Source organism: Prosopis cineraria, unplaced genomic scaffold (genome assembly GCF_029017545.1).
Source record: "Prosopis cineraria cultivar Desert tree isolate PC_DT_omini unplaced genomic scaffold, ASM2901754v1 PC10, whole genome shotgun sequence".
NCBI classification, from domain to species: Eukaryota; Viridiplantae; Streptophyta; class Magnoliopsida; order Fabales; family Fabaceae; genus Prosopis; species Prosopis cineraria.
This window is the reverse complement of record NW_026555341.1, coordinates 38,989,547-39,006,922: the sequence shown is the minus strand read 5'-3', so window position 1 is coordinate 39,006,922 and position 17,376 is coordinate 38,989,547. Positions and strand designations below refer to the sequence as shown.

The following is a 17,376-nucleotide window of genomic DNA, read 5'->3' as shown; positions in this document are numbered from 1 at the left end:
TTGTAATCTTATTCTGGCCGTGAATATCTTGCATATTTATAGCCTTTTGATGTGTATGAGTAATTAAACTCTTTGTTCTAAGATTATTTAGAACCTTTTTATGAATTAACACTAAGTTCCTCCTCTCTTTTTATAATTAATGATATATATGTATTTATTTTACTCCTTTCTTAATGCTTCTAAGTGTTTGGTCATCATTTAGATATTGGGTTTACTTGGTTAATGCTTGAGAGGGCTAGGTTAAGTGTAGAATTTAGGTAAAATAATGCAAGAACTTGATATTTGCATGTTGAATGAATAGTTTTGCTAGTAAGATAGAGATATATTTGCTAGCTTTATATAGCCATATTAGGGTTAGTGTTTAAAATTGAGTTTTATTAATTGTAATAAGAGATTGAGCAATTAATTTAATTAAATACTTGTTCATAACTTGAGAAAACTTGTCCAAGTATTTTTAAAAACCTTATGTTAGAACTTATTTTCATTAAAAGCATTTATTAAGAGGAGGTAATTTCAGTGTTATAAAATATAAGGAGATAAATAATCCTAAGTTCCATTTGTGCCTGAAGTTTGTGAATTAATTGCTTTTCTTTATTTTTTAATGTTAGTTTAGTTTGTAAAATCAACTTTTTTCTACAATTGTGTTTAGCTTAACTTGATTGACCTTGCTTAGCCTTTTGCTTAATCATTATTTTTAAATAAATCCTTGAGAGAATGATACTTTGCTCTCATTATATTATTTGTCATGGCACATGGATTTGCGGAGTGTAATAAATGCTTTATAAAGAATTTGTGTTAGAATTAAAAATAATCTCGCACATTTCACTAGTAATTTTGCAATCTCTCAAAATGTGTGAAGTGTTTTCCTCACTCTCACATATAAAAAGACAACAAATATCGACAGCAAGATTTCTATAAGCTCTTAGACTATTAGAGGAAGTCTATCTTGGAAAGCTTACTAAAGAAAGATTTTATTTTTCTCCATAATGGGACATTTCTAAATCCTACTCAAAATTTAGGAATCATGGCCCTGATAATTGCTTTTAATGAGGTGCTAGACAGCTTTAACTAAAATTATTATCTATAAAATTCCTCTCGATATAAATATCCTTACCATGGTGAATATTGGTTCCAACCGAGCAAATTTGATTAACTATCTAGAGAGGGAGAAATTCCTGGCAGTAATAAACATCCTAAGAACCATCAACAAGCATGAAGTCTTTAACCATAGCATGTGGATTGAAAGATGGATCGCTCGAATTAATAAAATTAATTAGAGGCTCCTCCATAGGTGACCACTTATCCTACAAGAAGCTAGTACTGGATCCATTATGAATTTTCCTACCAACTCCTTGGATGAATTGATCCCAAACTTTACAAATGCTAGACCAAGTGATAGAGACTTGTCTAGTCTTTTTCAATGACATCTCCATTCATGTTCAAACCGTACTTCACTCTCAAGCATTGGACCAATAATATACGGGGTTTAGTTAACATTCCCCAGTAAAGTTTGAAGATGAAAGCAACATTCTGAGCCTATAAGCATTTTATACCAAGATCCCCTTCAATCTTCTCTTTGATGATCTATTCCTAAGCTCAAAAATGGATTTTTCTAGCACCACTGTGTTCATTCCAGAAGAATTGTCAATTAAGTTTTTCAATCTCATGGATAGCACCATTAAGAAGGAGAAGAGTTTATATAATATGGCTTAGAATAGCACTAAGCACATATTTCATAAGAATAGATCATTCTACCATATTGAGAAAATTACCTTTCCAAAGAGATAATTTCTTTTAAATCTCAATAGTAATCAGCTTGAACAGATTCTTGGTGAGACAACCATGAAGAATGGGCAACCCAAAATACTTCTTAAGGTTTGTGGTTAAACTAATATTTAAACCTTGACTAAATTCAAGTAGTCTATTAATAAGAACATGCGATGAACAGAAAATTTTAGATTTTTGTAGGTTATTGTGATGACCAATGGCAAGATAGAAATCCCTCATGGTCTCTTTGATGATGGCAATTTGATCCATAGAAGCCTCACCAAACAAAAAGAGGTCTTGGGGAAAAGGAAATGGGATAAAAAGTTCCCGGTAATGGTTAACTTCAAAGGTTTCCACTTTTTGATAGAGACAAGCTGATTAATGGGATGTCCTAGTCTTTTCATGCATAAGACAAAGATGTAAGGACTAAGGGGGTTGCCTTGCCTAACTCTTCTTGAAAGAGAAAATACAGTAGTCTCTTCCCTATTCCAAAGAATCTTCAGGGTAGAGGTGGTGATAAAACACATGATGAGATGAATAAATTCCTCTTTTAAGCCAATGCTTTTTAAAGTCTCTCAAATGAAGTCCTAGTTAAAATGATCAAAGACTTTTTCAAGATCATTTTTAAGAGCCACAAAACTGACCTTATTCTTCTCTGTTTGCATTATATGAATTGCTTCTTAAGCTAAGATTACATTGTCATAACTTTGTCTAATAGCAATGAAACTACATTGATGAGGATCGATTAGAGAGTCCATGTAGTTTTTGAATCTATTAGCAAGAACTTAAGTCACAATTTTCATGTTGACATTGCATAGAGATATGGGTATAAATTCTCTTATAGAGGTAGGAATTAAACTTTGGGCAATAGAACGATCCTAGCATGATTGAACTCCTTCATCCTATTAGGATTAGTAAAAGTATCTTTAACCAATCTATATATTTTCTCACCAACAATCGACCATTGAGATTGAAAGAAGTGAAGTTAAAGTCCATCAAGGCCTAGGGCTTTAAAAGCACCCATGGCAAGGCTACATTCTTGATTTTAATGTCTGTTACATTCTATTGAATTAGGTTCAGAGAGTCAACAACAAGTTGTGGAAAGAGAGTAGGGAGGCACTGAGTATAAGAATTGGCGTCCTTAGTATAGAAGCCTTTGAAGAAATCTAATGCTAAGTGCTTAAGTAAAGATTGATCATGAATCCATTCTACTTGATCATTAAGCAGAGACTCAATGTAATTTTTCTTTCTTCTAAAATTGATTGAAGAATGGAAAATTTTTGTGTTCTTGTCCCCAAATTGTAACTAGTTCTGTCAAGATTTCTACCACTAAATTAGTTCCTCCTATAAAGCTAATTTATTATAAGAATTTTTTGGAGCTTATGTCGACCATTATTGTTATTTTCCTTTCTAGTAGCATTGATTTCTTCCAACCTTTAAAGAGTCTACCTTTTTTTGGAATTTTACCAAGCTTGTGGTCACTCTAGTGAGAGGCTTTCAAAAGTAAATGATTTAACACCTTTAGAACAACTCCTATTTAACCAATACTCTTTAACAATAGTATGGAAGTCATCTTCAATAGATAAGCAGCATTACAGCAAAAGTGTTTTTGCATTTTACTAATATGTTGATTGACAAAGTCATAAACAAGGGTCAACCTATGATCAGACTTGTATTTTAGAAGATGAGAGACTTTGAAAGAAGGGAAAGATGAAGAGCAAGCTTTTTTACCAAACGACCAGTCTAGTTTTTCCTTGATGCCAGTTCTTTCCTAAGTGAAAATGTCTCCAACAACTAAAAATTCTTGGAGGTCAGCATTTAGGACGTAATTGTTGAAGTCTTGAATAGAAGCCTAGTCAATACGTGATCTCCCAATTTGTGATTAGGAAAAAGGTAAGCATTGAAGTCACCAACTAGCAACTAAGGCTTGAATAGGAAAAAGGTAAGCATTGAAGCCACCAACTAGCAACTAAGGCTTGAAAATATACATAATTATGTCAAAATATATTACAAACTAAGGTAAATGTGCTCAAATACATGAAATCCTAGAGGTTAATAGTATTCAATGCTATTGTTGGCTCTTATGGACTTCTCTTTGCAAGACTGTTTTTGAAAGATCAACCATGACCCCTTTCAACATTAAAAGCCTCTGTCTACACAAGTTGCTAGAAGGTAAACAAAACATAGATTTCAAGAATCAAATTCTCTAGATCCACAGTAGAGAAGACATTCATTGGTTTCTTAAGCTATAGATTCTTCCTCTGTTATTGATTATAGAAGCATAAAAGATTCTTCCTTAAATAAGGAGTCTTAGTGTGTAAAGTTGTAGTTTTGAATCCAAATTAGTTTAGATAAGAAACAAGCAACCTCTTGCACAAGATGAGAATCTAAATTAGTTTAGATGTTTATTTTTTTGCATGCTATCTTAATATTTTAAAACATAATTGAGATTTAAGCCGATGTTTGCTAACTCTTTCGTGATATATTAATTAATAATAAATCTGTCACTAACAAAGCTAAAGATGAAACTAAATAGTGGAGCTATATCCTCTGAAATTACTCCTACATATGTTGATAGACGGGTGCAGGTTTATGTATCCTAAAGCACCAACTTGTCCTAACATCAATCATGAAGCAGTGGAAACTACTTATTCTTCCCCGCTTACCCTTTTCCCTCATTATATGCAAGAAACTTCCAATATACGATTGGCATCAAGCATCTAAGCCTTCTCAATGCAATATAAGTAAACAACAGAAGGTAGTGGATGTGAAAAGAAGGAAGTTTAAAATACAGCATCTGTACTAAATAGAAGTCAGTGATATTTTGCTGGCAAGAAAAATCTTGGTGTCATTGCTGCTTAAATGTCATCATATTGTAATGCCAATCTATTTCAATGTCAATTAGAACCTATAAACTAGAGTTTTCTTCATGTTCTAAAATTACGTTAATATTTGATAGAATATTTTTTCCACAATGGCAATGCTCCCTTTCTTTCTACATTGTAGTTGAATCTTGCCTCTTTCTATTTATTTTGTTTTGTAGTTTTTTTGGCAAATGTGCATATGATGGTGATTTATTTCACTCTTTTGAATAATTTCAAGTTCATATTGTTTTGGTCAAAATATTTAAGTTCTTATGTTGTTGAAAATTTAACCTTACTTTTTTTTGATTTTACATAGAATCTATGTAATACTACATTATGCATTATGAGTAGCAGAAGACATCAACATATAAGAACATTTGTTTATTTTTTTTCAAAGCACTTTGTAAATTCTTTTTAAATGCTACTCTTTTTGAATTGTAAGGTAGTAATTTATGATTCAATTTTCTTCTCTTTTTTCCCCTTTATATCTACAGCTTCTTGAGTCTTGACTATTTAATGGCCTTCTTTCAAATTAGCTATTATGTAGAAGGGAAAGCCAAATTCATGAAAGTTTTTCAATGACCTTTTCTTTTCCCCCTTTTACATCTAGTAGCCATAACATTTTATAAAATTGATAAGGCTACTGAGGTTGAGTGTGTATTATAGTAGGTTGCCTCTCTAGAGATCTTGAAGCTAAATTATTTAACAAGTACTTTCTTCAAATCTCCTTATTCTTTTTTTGCTTAAGCAGATTTTTATTTTATTTTATGATGTCAATTTGCAAGAAGTAAGGTATATTGCCATCTGTTAACCTATGACTGCTTTTTCCTTCTGTTGCCCCATTTTATTAATTGATCGTTATTTTTATTTCTACTTATCAACCAACAACAATATAATGTGTTAAAATGTTGATTAGAAGTGGATTCAATCTATATCATGTTAGTAAATATTTTGGTCTCAAACCCATGCAACACATGGGATCTAAGTTAGTTTTAAGTAAAATCTCATTCTCAAATTATTTTACTTATTTTCTAAATTTCTAATTCTTAATAAATGATTAGTAATTTTTTATATACCTTAATTCTTTTTCTATGCCTGGACATTCTCTATAATTATTTTATTATTTAGAGATAAAATTTTAAGACATTACACTTCTAGGTAGGAGACTTTGGCCCGTTGAAGAACCTTGCATTTGTTTAAACCCTTCTCTTAAAGAAGCAATCAGATTACTGTGATGCTAATGGTCAGTGGCAATGGGACCTTATTTTGGACCTTTGCTGGCTTTCAGCCAAGAAGATGCTTTTTGAATCTTAATAGCGATGGCTAGTTCAATGTTAGATTTGCTTACTGGGCAATTGAGGCTGTAAATTGGAAATGAACCTAAACTAAAATGGAAGAATATCTGGAAGTTACTAGTTGGCCAAAGAGTTCATACTTTTCTCTGGCTTTTATTTAAAGACAGACTCATTACTAACGTCGAGCATTCTCATAGGAAGATGACTCAGGATCAATAATGTTCTCTCTGCCATAATCCCAATGAAAAATCTAATCATTTCTTCAAGGACTGTCCATGTGCTACTGATCTTTGGAGGAACCATTTGATATGTATGTTGATTTCTTGGAAAGGAATTGTCAATTGGCTTATTAATTTGTTAAAAGCTTGTCAAGTTGAGACTTCCTAGAAAGTTGGGGCTAGTATCCATGCTGGAAGTTATGGGAAATACGCAACTGCAGAATTTTTACTGATGACCTTACTTTTAATGAACACAGTACTTTAATAATTCATGTAAAGAATATAGTTGAGTAGTTGACCATACTCTTCACACTTTCACCACTTTTAAAAGTTTTGATGTAATTTTTTTTACTCCTTTTGTATCTCCTGCACATTTTTTTATCAATGGAATTTCCCCTTTTACTCAAAATTTTGTACAAATATTCACTCAACAATAAGATATAATTATTGGCAGTGTGGACGTAAATCATGAGCTGCTTGAGCGGTGCTCTTAAGGACACTATCCTTAAGAACTATTCCAGCATACCAAGATGACGAACTGGCAGTTCCGCAAGATTAACTAAGTACTTCCTGCACAATGCAAGTGCACAGAACAACAATACTAACAAAAGAAACTCAGATGAATGTAAAAGAGGAGGAGAAGAATGCCTCGAAAGCTCAAGAAGCTGGCAAGCTGTTCAGTCCAAATACATGCCTATATATAGGCCAGATCTTGGACTCGAACATTGCATTGAACCACAAGAGTAAAGCCTCAATTACACACTCATAAAGCATGTTTAAGCATCTGTTTGAAAATGTTGGGGAGTTACACGGATATAAAACACATATAAGCTTTTGTCTGGAAATGTTGGGGGGACAAATACATTTAGGAAATTAATCTAGTTAATGGCCCAAAACATGTTCATGGTTTGATTTCAAACCCTAAACATCCAAAAAATGAGATTCTCCGGTAATAATCATTTATTACTCCGATAAAAAAAACTAGTGTCTCTTGAACTCGCAAGGGGGAAATTTGGCTGATTTTGACTGCGATTGCCTTAAGTTGGCCTGTTTTGTGCGCGTAAGCCCATTTCTCTTGCAAACTTATTTTACTAACCCATTTCATTCTTTAGTATTTATACACTAGGAGAGTTCTTTATTTAGACAATGTGGAACTTTTGACACACACACAACAATAACACCTATGAATCATAAAGCAAAAAGAATCCTGAGAGAAAATATGTTTACAAGTTTGAAAACGAAATGCAGTTTTCAGACTGAGTAGCAATGTTGAGAACCTTAAACAAGATGAAAAATTGTTAAATCCTAACAAACTTGAAAAGCTCACAAAGATCATGAGATGGTACAAATGGTGTTAGTTTTGCTAAGATAAACATAATATATGACTAGAGAAAAAGCGGACCAAGAGACTCTTCTAGTGAGAACTCATCCTAGTGCCTCCTGTCCTCACAATGTGAGGGTGGAACCAAGGATTAAGATGGGATCTTATTAGGAGAGAACCTATGCTTTAAAAAAACAGTGACCTAGAAAAAAATTATGAAATTGTTTGATTAAAAATTTGTTCTAATTAAAAAACAGAAAATGAATCTAACTTTCCTTGAATTAAAATGAATGCACAAGTGAGAGGGAGAAATGCATCTGCATAAAGCCTCAATAAAATGAACATTGTTTGTGCCAACTCATGACCTTCTGAGTTTTTTTTAATAAAAGAATTAATATCTCAGATAAAAGTAAATAAAAGAATGGGAAACCATGAAATACACTAAAGAGACAAAAAAAAAACCTGATTAAAGTATAGGTACTTAGAAATTATGACAATCTTTATGAAAATCATTTGTTTAAAATTAAATTCACAAAAAGCTGCATCATTTATAGCTTATTAAATTAATCTAAATTGTGCATAAGATATGGAACTGAACTGTCATTATATATAAAATAGTGATGATTGCTCAGTCTTTCTCCTGAAGATATCGTGTTGTAGATGGATGCCACGACATGTATCACATTGTATGAGTTATATAATCCCATACTAGATTCAACCACCATTTCTCTTCCTGCATATTCGAGATCCATGTACAGTAACGTTTTCATAATGATGCATCGTGACAATTTACACGTGACTTTGAGAATAACGCGGACACTAATTAAATTTAATTACTTGAGAAAGGCTTGCTTTACTTACAATACTTTAGGATCAAAACAAATAATTAACAAGTTGTCGTCTTTATTTAATAAATGATTAGGAACACAATCATCGCTCAAAATATCATGAATCTTTCCACTATAAATATAGTTCTCATTAGTTAGGGCATACCCTTTGTGCATGCCTCGTTCAATTCAAGTAAGATTTCAATTATTTAAGTTTTATCGTCTTATTTTTAAAAATAAAATTCAATTGTTTTTGTTCAAGTTTATAATTATAAGATATGTGTTATTCATTAAGAAAAATGCTGGTATAGATTTAATTCATCTTCGATAGGCAACAAAGAGTCTATATATATATGACCTGAATCTAAAATTACTACTATCAGCTTATTGTACATGCAATTATTATTATTATTTTAAAAAACGTGGATAAAATTTTAATGATTAAAATATAAATATAAATACTAAACTGTATAATCATAATTTATGAATATAATTTATTTTTACTATATGTATAATATATGAGAAAATGCATGGGTGATCAGCTATAATGGCTGTGGTTTTTTTTGAGTGAAACTACTATTCCCAAAAGGTAAAAGCCAAAAAGTACATCTAGATTCATGATGGAAATTGGATTTGAATCCCCTGTTTACATGGAGTTTAAATCAAGTGTATTTGTATAACTTATGAGTATGGTGGGTGGGTGTGTGTGTGAATCTCTTAAGATATAATCAATGTTTTTTTAGTAAATAAATTATTTTATATTTATTTAATGGTGAAATATTATATTAAATAAAAATAAATGTAAAAAAATTGAGCTAATTTAAAAATAAGTATTCTCTTCGTTCAAAAATATAAGACATTTTTTTGATAAGTCAAATATTTAAAAATATAAAGTATTTTTAGTCTTTCGAAGTGTAATCATTATTTTTTTTAAAAGCGTCCATATTAATAAATAATTTTTTATTCATTGTAAGGTTTTTAATAAAAATAAATATAAAAATATAAATTAAATGTAGATGATTAATTTATTAAAAAAATAATTTGATTAAAAAAAGAAAAAAAAAAAGAAATGGCAATGCTAAAGGAATATTGAGATACACCGTAACATCGATGGACCTCCAAAAGACATTTACATAAAAAATTGTCAGAGTTGTCTGCAGCGAGGTCGTCACATGGGATGCCAATGTGCGTGATTAAAAACCTGATGGCCAACGAATCCCAGGGGATCGGTGGGTCCCATGCTGATCAGCCCTTCGAATCTTTCACAATTCAACACTGAACGGCCACTATTCCCCTGCTCCAAAGACAATTGTATATTTAGAAAACTCTTGCATATACCCAAAAGCTTTTCAATTGCTCCTTATCTTACAGTTACTTACTTATTCGTCATTTCTCCTTAATTTTGATTTCTCCATTTCCTTGTTTTCTTCATATCTTTTAAATTTATTCTTCAATTATTTATGATCTACCGACTTTTAGTTATTTAAACTAATAAATTTTATATTCTTATTCCACCAAAGAAATAATTTAAATATTCTTTGACCCTCAATAAATTCCTTATCAATGTTTGGTAATACATATAATAATATAGAGAGATTATTTGATGCTATTAATTAAGAAATTGATGTGTTCAAAGTCTCATTTTTATTCTTACATGCCAAATATTCACACATTGTTAAATATCAAGGAGGCAAAGATTGTGCGAGTAAAATAAGTAAATAACCACAAATTTAAATCAGAATTAATGTAAAATATGAAATTTATAACAAATTATATTATTCATACATCATAAATGGGGTGACTGTATCAAAATTATCACTAGTAATGACTTGCTAGTTTCTTTGCAAAGCAACGTTTTATAGAATTTAAACAAATAAATTGAATAAAAACAAATTATAGAGTATACGTAAAAAATTTTGTCCCCCTTTATTCGTTTATTTATTTATTGAGGGAACAAAAAGTGGTACACTTTTTTTTATTTTTTTATTTAAAAAAAATTAATCTTTTAATCCTTCAATTTTTAACTCACTTATAACTCTGTCTCTCAATTATGACTCACTGTCAAGGTACGTAAAACCGGACCGGTCATTAAACCGGTCATGGCACTGGGTCACGGGTTAGTGGTTCAATCAGGGTTGAACCAGGGGTTGAACCGGTGGCAAACCGGTCATGATTAAAATAATACAATTTAAATAAAAAGACATTAATTATAAAAACATTCAACCAAATCCAACCACTCAAAAGTCTAACAATAATAAAATACTATATTTTTGGACTTAGCATACTCTATCTCTAATTTTTTATTTTTTGACTTTAATTTTACTTTTTTTTGTTATTTTTTTCCGAACTCAGAGCTGTGAAAAATTAAAAATGAAAAAAAAAATCAAAAACGACGTCGTTTTGGGGTAAAAGTCTGAAAAAATATTAACCCGGTTAACCCAGTCAACCCACCGGGTTATCCGGGTTATACCGGGTTGAACCCGGGTTGACCGGGTTACACCGGTTCACTCCTTCACCGGGTTAAGTGCAAACCCAGACCGGACAGGGGACCGGTTCACCGGTTTCCGGGTTGACCCGGCCGGTCCGGTCCGGTTTTCAATACTATGCTCACTGTAACTCAATCCTTTAACTATAACTCACTACTACTCAATCCCTTAACTTTTAATTCACTTATAATTCAGTCTTTATTTTTTAATTTTTTTAAAAATTTCTTATTAAATAACAGGGATAAAAAATGCTCATATATTATTTTAAAATACCCTCCTCTTATTTATTGATGTGAGATATAAGCTAATATGAAAAAAATTAAAAAAAATTAAGAAATTAATTTTTAAGTAATTTAAAAATTAAAAAATTGAGTTACAGTGAGTCATAATTAAAAGATTGAATTACAAGTAAATTAAATATCAGATAATTAAAAGGTTAATTTTTTTTTATTTTATCTTATTTATTTATTTTTGTAACCCAAAATATTGTCCAAATTATTCGCCGAAGCTGACAGACTCCCGATGGAGTCGCAGCGCTGACTCCTCACTCCTCACTCCAGGCTCACTACTTAAAAGGCACGAGAACCCTCAAAAGTCTCTCAGCTCTTCTTCCCTCAGGTACTCCCTCGGTCCCTCCATCTCTCTCGCATTCGTAGTACAGCTGTCTGTATGCCGACAGTGATTCTGTTGTTTCTTCCGTTCGTTACCCGGAGCATGTAATTTCCGGCAAGGAAAGTCCATTCCCAAGCATTGTTGTCAGTCAATCTGTGCTTATCGTCACAGATTTAGGGTTTAATGACTTCGTTCGGTGATCTTCATGAATTAGTTCGATGGTCTCAGGGTTCCAGGACATGATGTGGATGGAAAAATAGCTAGTGTTTAGTTCAGTGTTTTGGTTCTCTTTTCACGTCATTTTGTCGCGAACTTCTTTACCATTTTGTGGAAGAGATTGCCGATTCTCTTGTTGAGCTCTCTAATTTCTTCTCGTAGTGTAGGCTTCTAGATCTTTCGTTGCCGTGCTGAAATTTGCAAAGCTTTTTGTGACTGCTTAGAATTAAAGTCTGCGTGTTTTTCTTTTCCAAGTTAGGATACATATTTTCCGAGGTTCGTTTTCTGAGAGATCATATATACTTGCTGGAATAGTGTTATGTGGGTGAGAAGATGAATACCTGCTTGAATAACTTCATCTGCGCATGTTTTTTGGATCGTTAGATTCAGGCTTCTGCTTCTCTTAACATCGTTTTCTTGCGGATCTGACAGACTGATGTAACGGATTCTCTGTTGAGATCTGTATTTTCTTTTTCATGGCATGGCATTGTAGATCTTCAATGGATGTCTGGGCTGTCTGATAATTATTTTGGACTACGTGCTTATAATTGAAATCAGCGTGTTCTCTCTGAAATTCAGACATATATTTTAACAATTTTCCGAAGACATCTTATATAGTCACGCGAATAGTAAAATGTGGGTGGATTGGCGGATAACTTTCTACATAACTTTGTCTACGCATGCTTCCGGAGTTAGGTCATGCCTTCATGCTCTGTATCCAGAAATATATCAATTTAGATCTTGGAAAGTCTACTTTGAAATGTTTAGTTGATCACTGTACTATCCATGATCCAAACAACTTCGGTTCTTGAATACTGGACTCTTTGTTTGGACATACATAGAGATCCATCTGAATCATTATTTTTTTTTTAATAATAGTTACCATAGAATTGGATTTAGTTGTGCGCACACCTTTTGTGACATGTGAAATACACAAGTGACCTTACGATTTTCTTGTCATCTCATAATTGACTCAATCTTTTCATTCCAAGTCTTTTTGTAACACGAATATAGCTAATAGATACTGATTTATTGTTGTCAATGTAATATTCCTCTGCTAGTGTTAATTGGACGCACCTGATTTACATTATTATGCTTGTATCAGTTTTGTTTATAGTGAGAAAAAATTATGATATTTATATTTGTCCACAATCTGCATATTCATGTGTAGCATCAAAGTAACCAAGCTTATGGATATTTTGTTAAGATTTTAGTTAAATATTACTTATACGGCATTTCTCATTCTTTTATGGTGCTTCAATAAACTATTGTTTTCAGTTAATTGCTTGGCACTGATTGGTGTCTTGGACTTACGGTGCTTTCTGGTGCTGCAAATGAAATTAGTTGAATATGAGTCTTACGCAACCATTTTTGCGATCCTTAACATAAAATGTGCGCTTGTAATTGAAATCTATTTAGGCAACTGTGGTTACTGCTTCAGGGAGTTCATATTCTGTACTTGTTTAATGTTTCCATATTAACTTGCCCTCAATCTTATTTTCTGCAAATGTTGCTAGTTAAATGTTTATACTCTTGGAAGTTGTTGAACGTGATCTCTTAATTAATAATATTTCTAAAAGCTTAATAAATGATAGAACACAATGGCGTCTTGCAATCCATGTAGCCGACCCCACCTAGTGGGATAAAGGCTTGTTGTTGTTGTTGTTGTTGTTGCTAGTTAAATGTATTTAAATCTCCACAACATTTTACTCTTACATAAGTTGTGTCTTCTCTAGTTGCATTGCATAATATGCTTTGAGGTGCCTGCTTGAGGTGCAGAATCAATTTAAGTAGTAGATATTTTCTACATGTTCTCATCGTGTGATCCTCATGGATTGAAGTTGTAGAATGCACCTGCAAGAAGTGTAGCATAGATGTATGTTCTCATTTTTTGGAATATGAAAAGCATCATATAGGCTCCCTTTCTTGTCTATTGTCACCGCTATATCTGTTTTTGTGATTTAATGATTTGTTCTGGAGACTCTAGATAATATAAAACTTTGGATACTTTTTTTCTCCGCTCAACCATCCCCTGCTGGAGTGATGCACGCAAAAACTATATTTCTAAAACTTGTTGGACTAAATGTGAATTGTCGTTTCATTTGTTCGGTAATACTGCTACTAATATTGAAGACATTCTGACGTCGTATGTGAATTTATATATCTTCAGAGTTAGCACTTAACTATGCGCATTTTCAAGATGGTCTGCTATTGACCTTGCTTCTGACTTTTTATGTCTCTGTTTTCCATGGTTGCTAGTGAAATAATGATATTTATAATATTTGAAATGTTAAAACGTGAGCTATATGTGGTGTTATGCCCAATAATTGGGGATAGGCCGATAGGATAGATGAACTTTGCTAGATTAGGAACTTCCTTTATAAAATTGGTCTACTTGGCACTTAATCATTTCTATTTCATAGAACTAGGCTTATTGGGAATTTTTTATGTATTTTAGGATTTTGTGTATATATGGTTTTGATGGGTAAATGTATTCTGGTAGCTAATTCGTATGTTTATAATTCCTCCTTTCAGTGACCTGTTCTGTTCCCTGACTGTTTTGCTTCTTTCTCTCCACATGTCTTCTTTGCACAATATCAGCTTCATTATGTCTTGCTTCAGTGTATCTTGTCAATTTGGAAACAAGATATTAAAATGTTGTTATATCAAACCTTCAAGTAGAAAGAGTACCTACAATCTCTTATGGTCTGTTGATTTATGCCTACCTCAGATTCAGTGGCTGGTCCGTTTCTTATAATTCTTAGTTCTCTCCAAGCAACTCTTGGATTGTCAAATTGTATACTGAGATTTTGTTAACTCCAGTTCCTGAAGCTCGATTCTAATTTCCATAAAAGAAAAAAATGTCAGTACTTTTGTGAAGGATTAATCATAAATGCTGATAATATGTTCTTAATCTTTTGTCTTTGGTTTTGGACAGGATATGAGTCTGCACAACTGAAGCAATCTGCTTTCTTCTTTTTTCTTCTGAATACTTTTTACTTTGTTATTTAACCGAGACCCAGATATATTAGTTATTAAATGATCGAGTCTGACCATCTCTTGCATTTTTCTTTGTCTTACAGCAGCAGCCAAAAGAAAATATCAACTGATTGCAATGTCAGATATCGAGGCCCCATTGCGCCCTAAAAGGAAGAAGGGTTTCGTGGACTTCTTTGTTCAGTTTCGATGGATTGTCGTTATCTTTGTTGTCCTCCCCATCTCCTTCACCATTTATTTTCTTATATACCTTGGAGATCTAAGATCTGAGATGAAGTCCTTCAAGCAGCGTCAGAAGGAACATGATGAGAATGTTAAGAAGGTTGTGAAACGTCTCAAACAGAGGAATCCAACGAAAGATGGTCTTGTCTGCACAGCTCGTAAACCTTGGATTGCTGTTGGAATGCGAAATGTTGACTATAAACGAGCTCGTCATTTCGAAGTAGATTTATCTGCTTTTCGGAATATTCTTGAAATTGACACAGAACGAATGATTGCAAGATGTGAGCCCTTGGTCAACATGGGGCAGATCTCTAGGGTGACTGTCCCAATGAATCTTGCCCCTGCTGTGGTAGCAGAGCTAGATGATCTTACTGTTGGTGGCCTTATTAATGGTTATGGGATAGAAGGAAGCTCCCACAAATATGGCCTGTTCTCAGACACTGTAGTGGCTTATGAAATTGTTCTAGCTGATGGTCGTGTTGTTAGAGCTACTAGGGACAATGAATATTCTGATCTATTTCATGCCATTCCATGGTCTCAGGGGACACTTGGGCTTTTGGTTTCTGCTGAGATCAGGCTTATACCCATTAAAGAGTACATGAGGCTGACCTATAAACCTGTTGTAGGTAACCTCAAAGATTTGGCTCAAGGATATGTGGACTCTTTTGCACCGAGAGATGGAGACCAGGATAACGATGAGAAGGTTCCAGACTTTGTGGAAACCATGATTTATTCCTCAAACGAAGCTGTGTGCATGACAGGAAATTATGCCTCAAAAGAAGAGGCCAAGAAAAAGGGAAATAAAATCAACAGTGTTGGATGGTGGTATAAACCATGGTTCTACCAGCATGCCCAGACAGCACTGAAGAGAGGAGAGTTTGTGGAGTATATTCCTACTAGAGAGTATTACCACAGACACACAAGATGTTTGTACTGGGAGGGAAAGCTAATCCTCCCTTTTGCAGATCAATGGTGGTTTAGGTTTCTGTTTGGCTGGATGATGCCACCCAAGGTTTCTCTGCTCAAAGCTACTCAAGGTGAAGCTATCCGGAACTATTACCATGAAATGCATGTCATCCAAGACATGCTTGTTCCTTTATACAAGGTTGGAGACGCGCTAGAATGGGTTCACCGCGAGATGGAGGTACATTTTCCCGTCTTCCATACCTTACAAGTTTATTACCTACTTATTTTTGAAACTCACAGTTTTTCAAGAGCAAGGCATTGATCCTTATACTTATGAGAAGCTGAGAAATAGGCTACACTGTTCACAGCTTTTTGAGCTTTCAAGTTTTTTTTTTCTTTATTGATATATATATCTAAAGCCCTTGACGCTCGTAAAAAAGATGAACCCCCCTTTCCAAAAAAAAAAAACAAAAGAAAAGAAATATTAGTCTTGTCAACTAAGTTTTTAGGTGTTGCAATTAGATTCTTCAATATAAGGGTAATATGCTGAGGAATTTGTGTTTTAGTGGTAAGCTGTAAAAAATTTCCATAGTCAGCTATTTAAAAGGATTTCTTCTTTTTATTTACGATATTCTGATTATAGTCTGGTAAGTATTCTGGTATAATTCAATTGTTTCAGTCTCTCTATGGTTTCTTTAACCCTTCTTTTCTTTTAATTTTAAACAATAGGTCTACCCAATTTGGCTCTGCCCTCACAAACTGTTCAAGCTGCCTATTAAAACTATGATATACCCAGAGCCAGGATTTGAACTACATCGCAGGCAGGGGGACACACAGAATGCTCAGATGTACACCGATGTTGGAGTTTATTACGCGCCAGGCCCTGTCTTGAGGGGTGAGGTATTTGACGGTGCAGAAGCAGTGCGTAGAATGGAGGAGTGGTTGATTGAAAATCATGGTTATCAGCCACAGTACGCTGTGTCTGAGCTGACTGAGAAAAACTTCTGGAGGATGTTTGATGCCGGTCTCTACGAGCATTGTAGGAAGAAGTATGGAGCTGTTGGGACGTTTATGAGTGTGTACTACAAATCAAAGAAAGGAAGGAAAACTGAGAAGGAGGTTCAAGAAGCTGAGCAAGCGCACCTTGAAACTGCTTATGCCGAGGTTGATCAGCCAGATTATTGATCTCAGAGTTTCAGACTGTTTGGTGGTAGGATATCCTGTTTCTGATTTTTTCCCTTTTGCTGCTTATCTTGGGATGTTTGCCTCTCAGATAGCAGTAGTTGCTGATACTGTTTTTGGGTTTCCATTGACTTTAGTGGATTGTGTGGTCTTTAACATAATGTTCTAGCTAGTTGACTTGAGACTTGAAATGGCAAGTCTGTTTGTGGCTTTAATGTCACCTATTTCGGTTTGATGCGCGTTTGATAGTGAATGCTATATCTTCTTTGATGCGCAAGGTCATCATCGCCTTGCTCCTTGCTAGTTACTAGCAGTAGCGAGCGAGGGGCGGCATGGAGGAAGGGGGGATCGAATCCTTTTAATATCACAGAACAAGTCAATGATTAAAAATCCAACATTTTTTTTTCTGCATGCAACTAGCTTGAAATATCCCAACACTTTGCCACGACATGACACCACATGC

The 17,376-nt window shown here is 33.6% G+C and overlaps 1 protein-coding gene across 2 annotated transcripts; it reads left to right on the top strand.

The window, feature by feature from the left end:
- The first annotated feature begins 11,295 nt into the window (after positions 1-11,295).
- Positions 11,296-17,146, top strand: LOC129322302 (delta(24)-sterol reductase). Of its 2 annotated transcripts, none has more exons than XM_054968552.1 (3): positions 11,296-11,396; positions 14,690-15,969; positions 16,461-17,146. In XM_054968552.1, the coding sequence occupies exons 2-3, from the start codon at positions 14,722-14,724 to the stop codon at positions 16,914-16,916; spliced, it is 1,704 nt and encodes a 567-aa protein (XP_054824527.1). In that variant the 5' UTR covers positions 11,296-11,396; positions 14,690-14,721; the 3' UTR covers positions 16,917-17,146. The 2 variants fall into 2 exon arrangements, with proteins under 2 accessions (XP_054824527.1, XP_054824528.1); XM_054968553.1 differs by having other exon boundaries at positions 11,297-11,396; positions 14,693-15,969.
- The last annotated feature ends 230 nt before the right edge of the window (positions 17,147-17,376 follow it).

Excerpts from the sequence above, each read along its gene's own strand:
- LOC129322302 (XM_054968552.1), top strand. The coding sequence starts at position 14,722 with ATGTCAGATATCGAGGCCCCATTGCGCCCTAAAAGGAAGAAGGGTTTC. Across the intron at positions 15,970-16,460 it reads GGGTTCACCGCGAGATGGAG|GTCTACCCAATTTGGCTCTG; the intron begins GTACATTTTCCC and ends TTTAAACAATAG.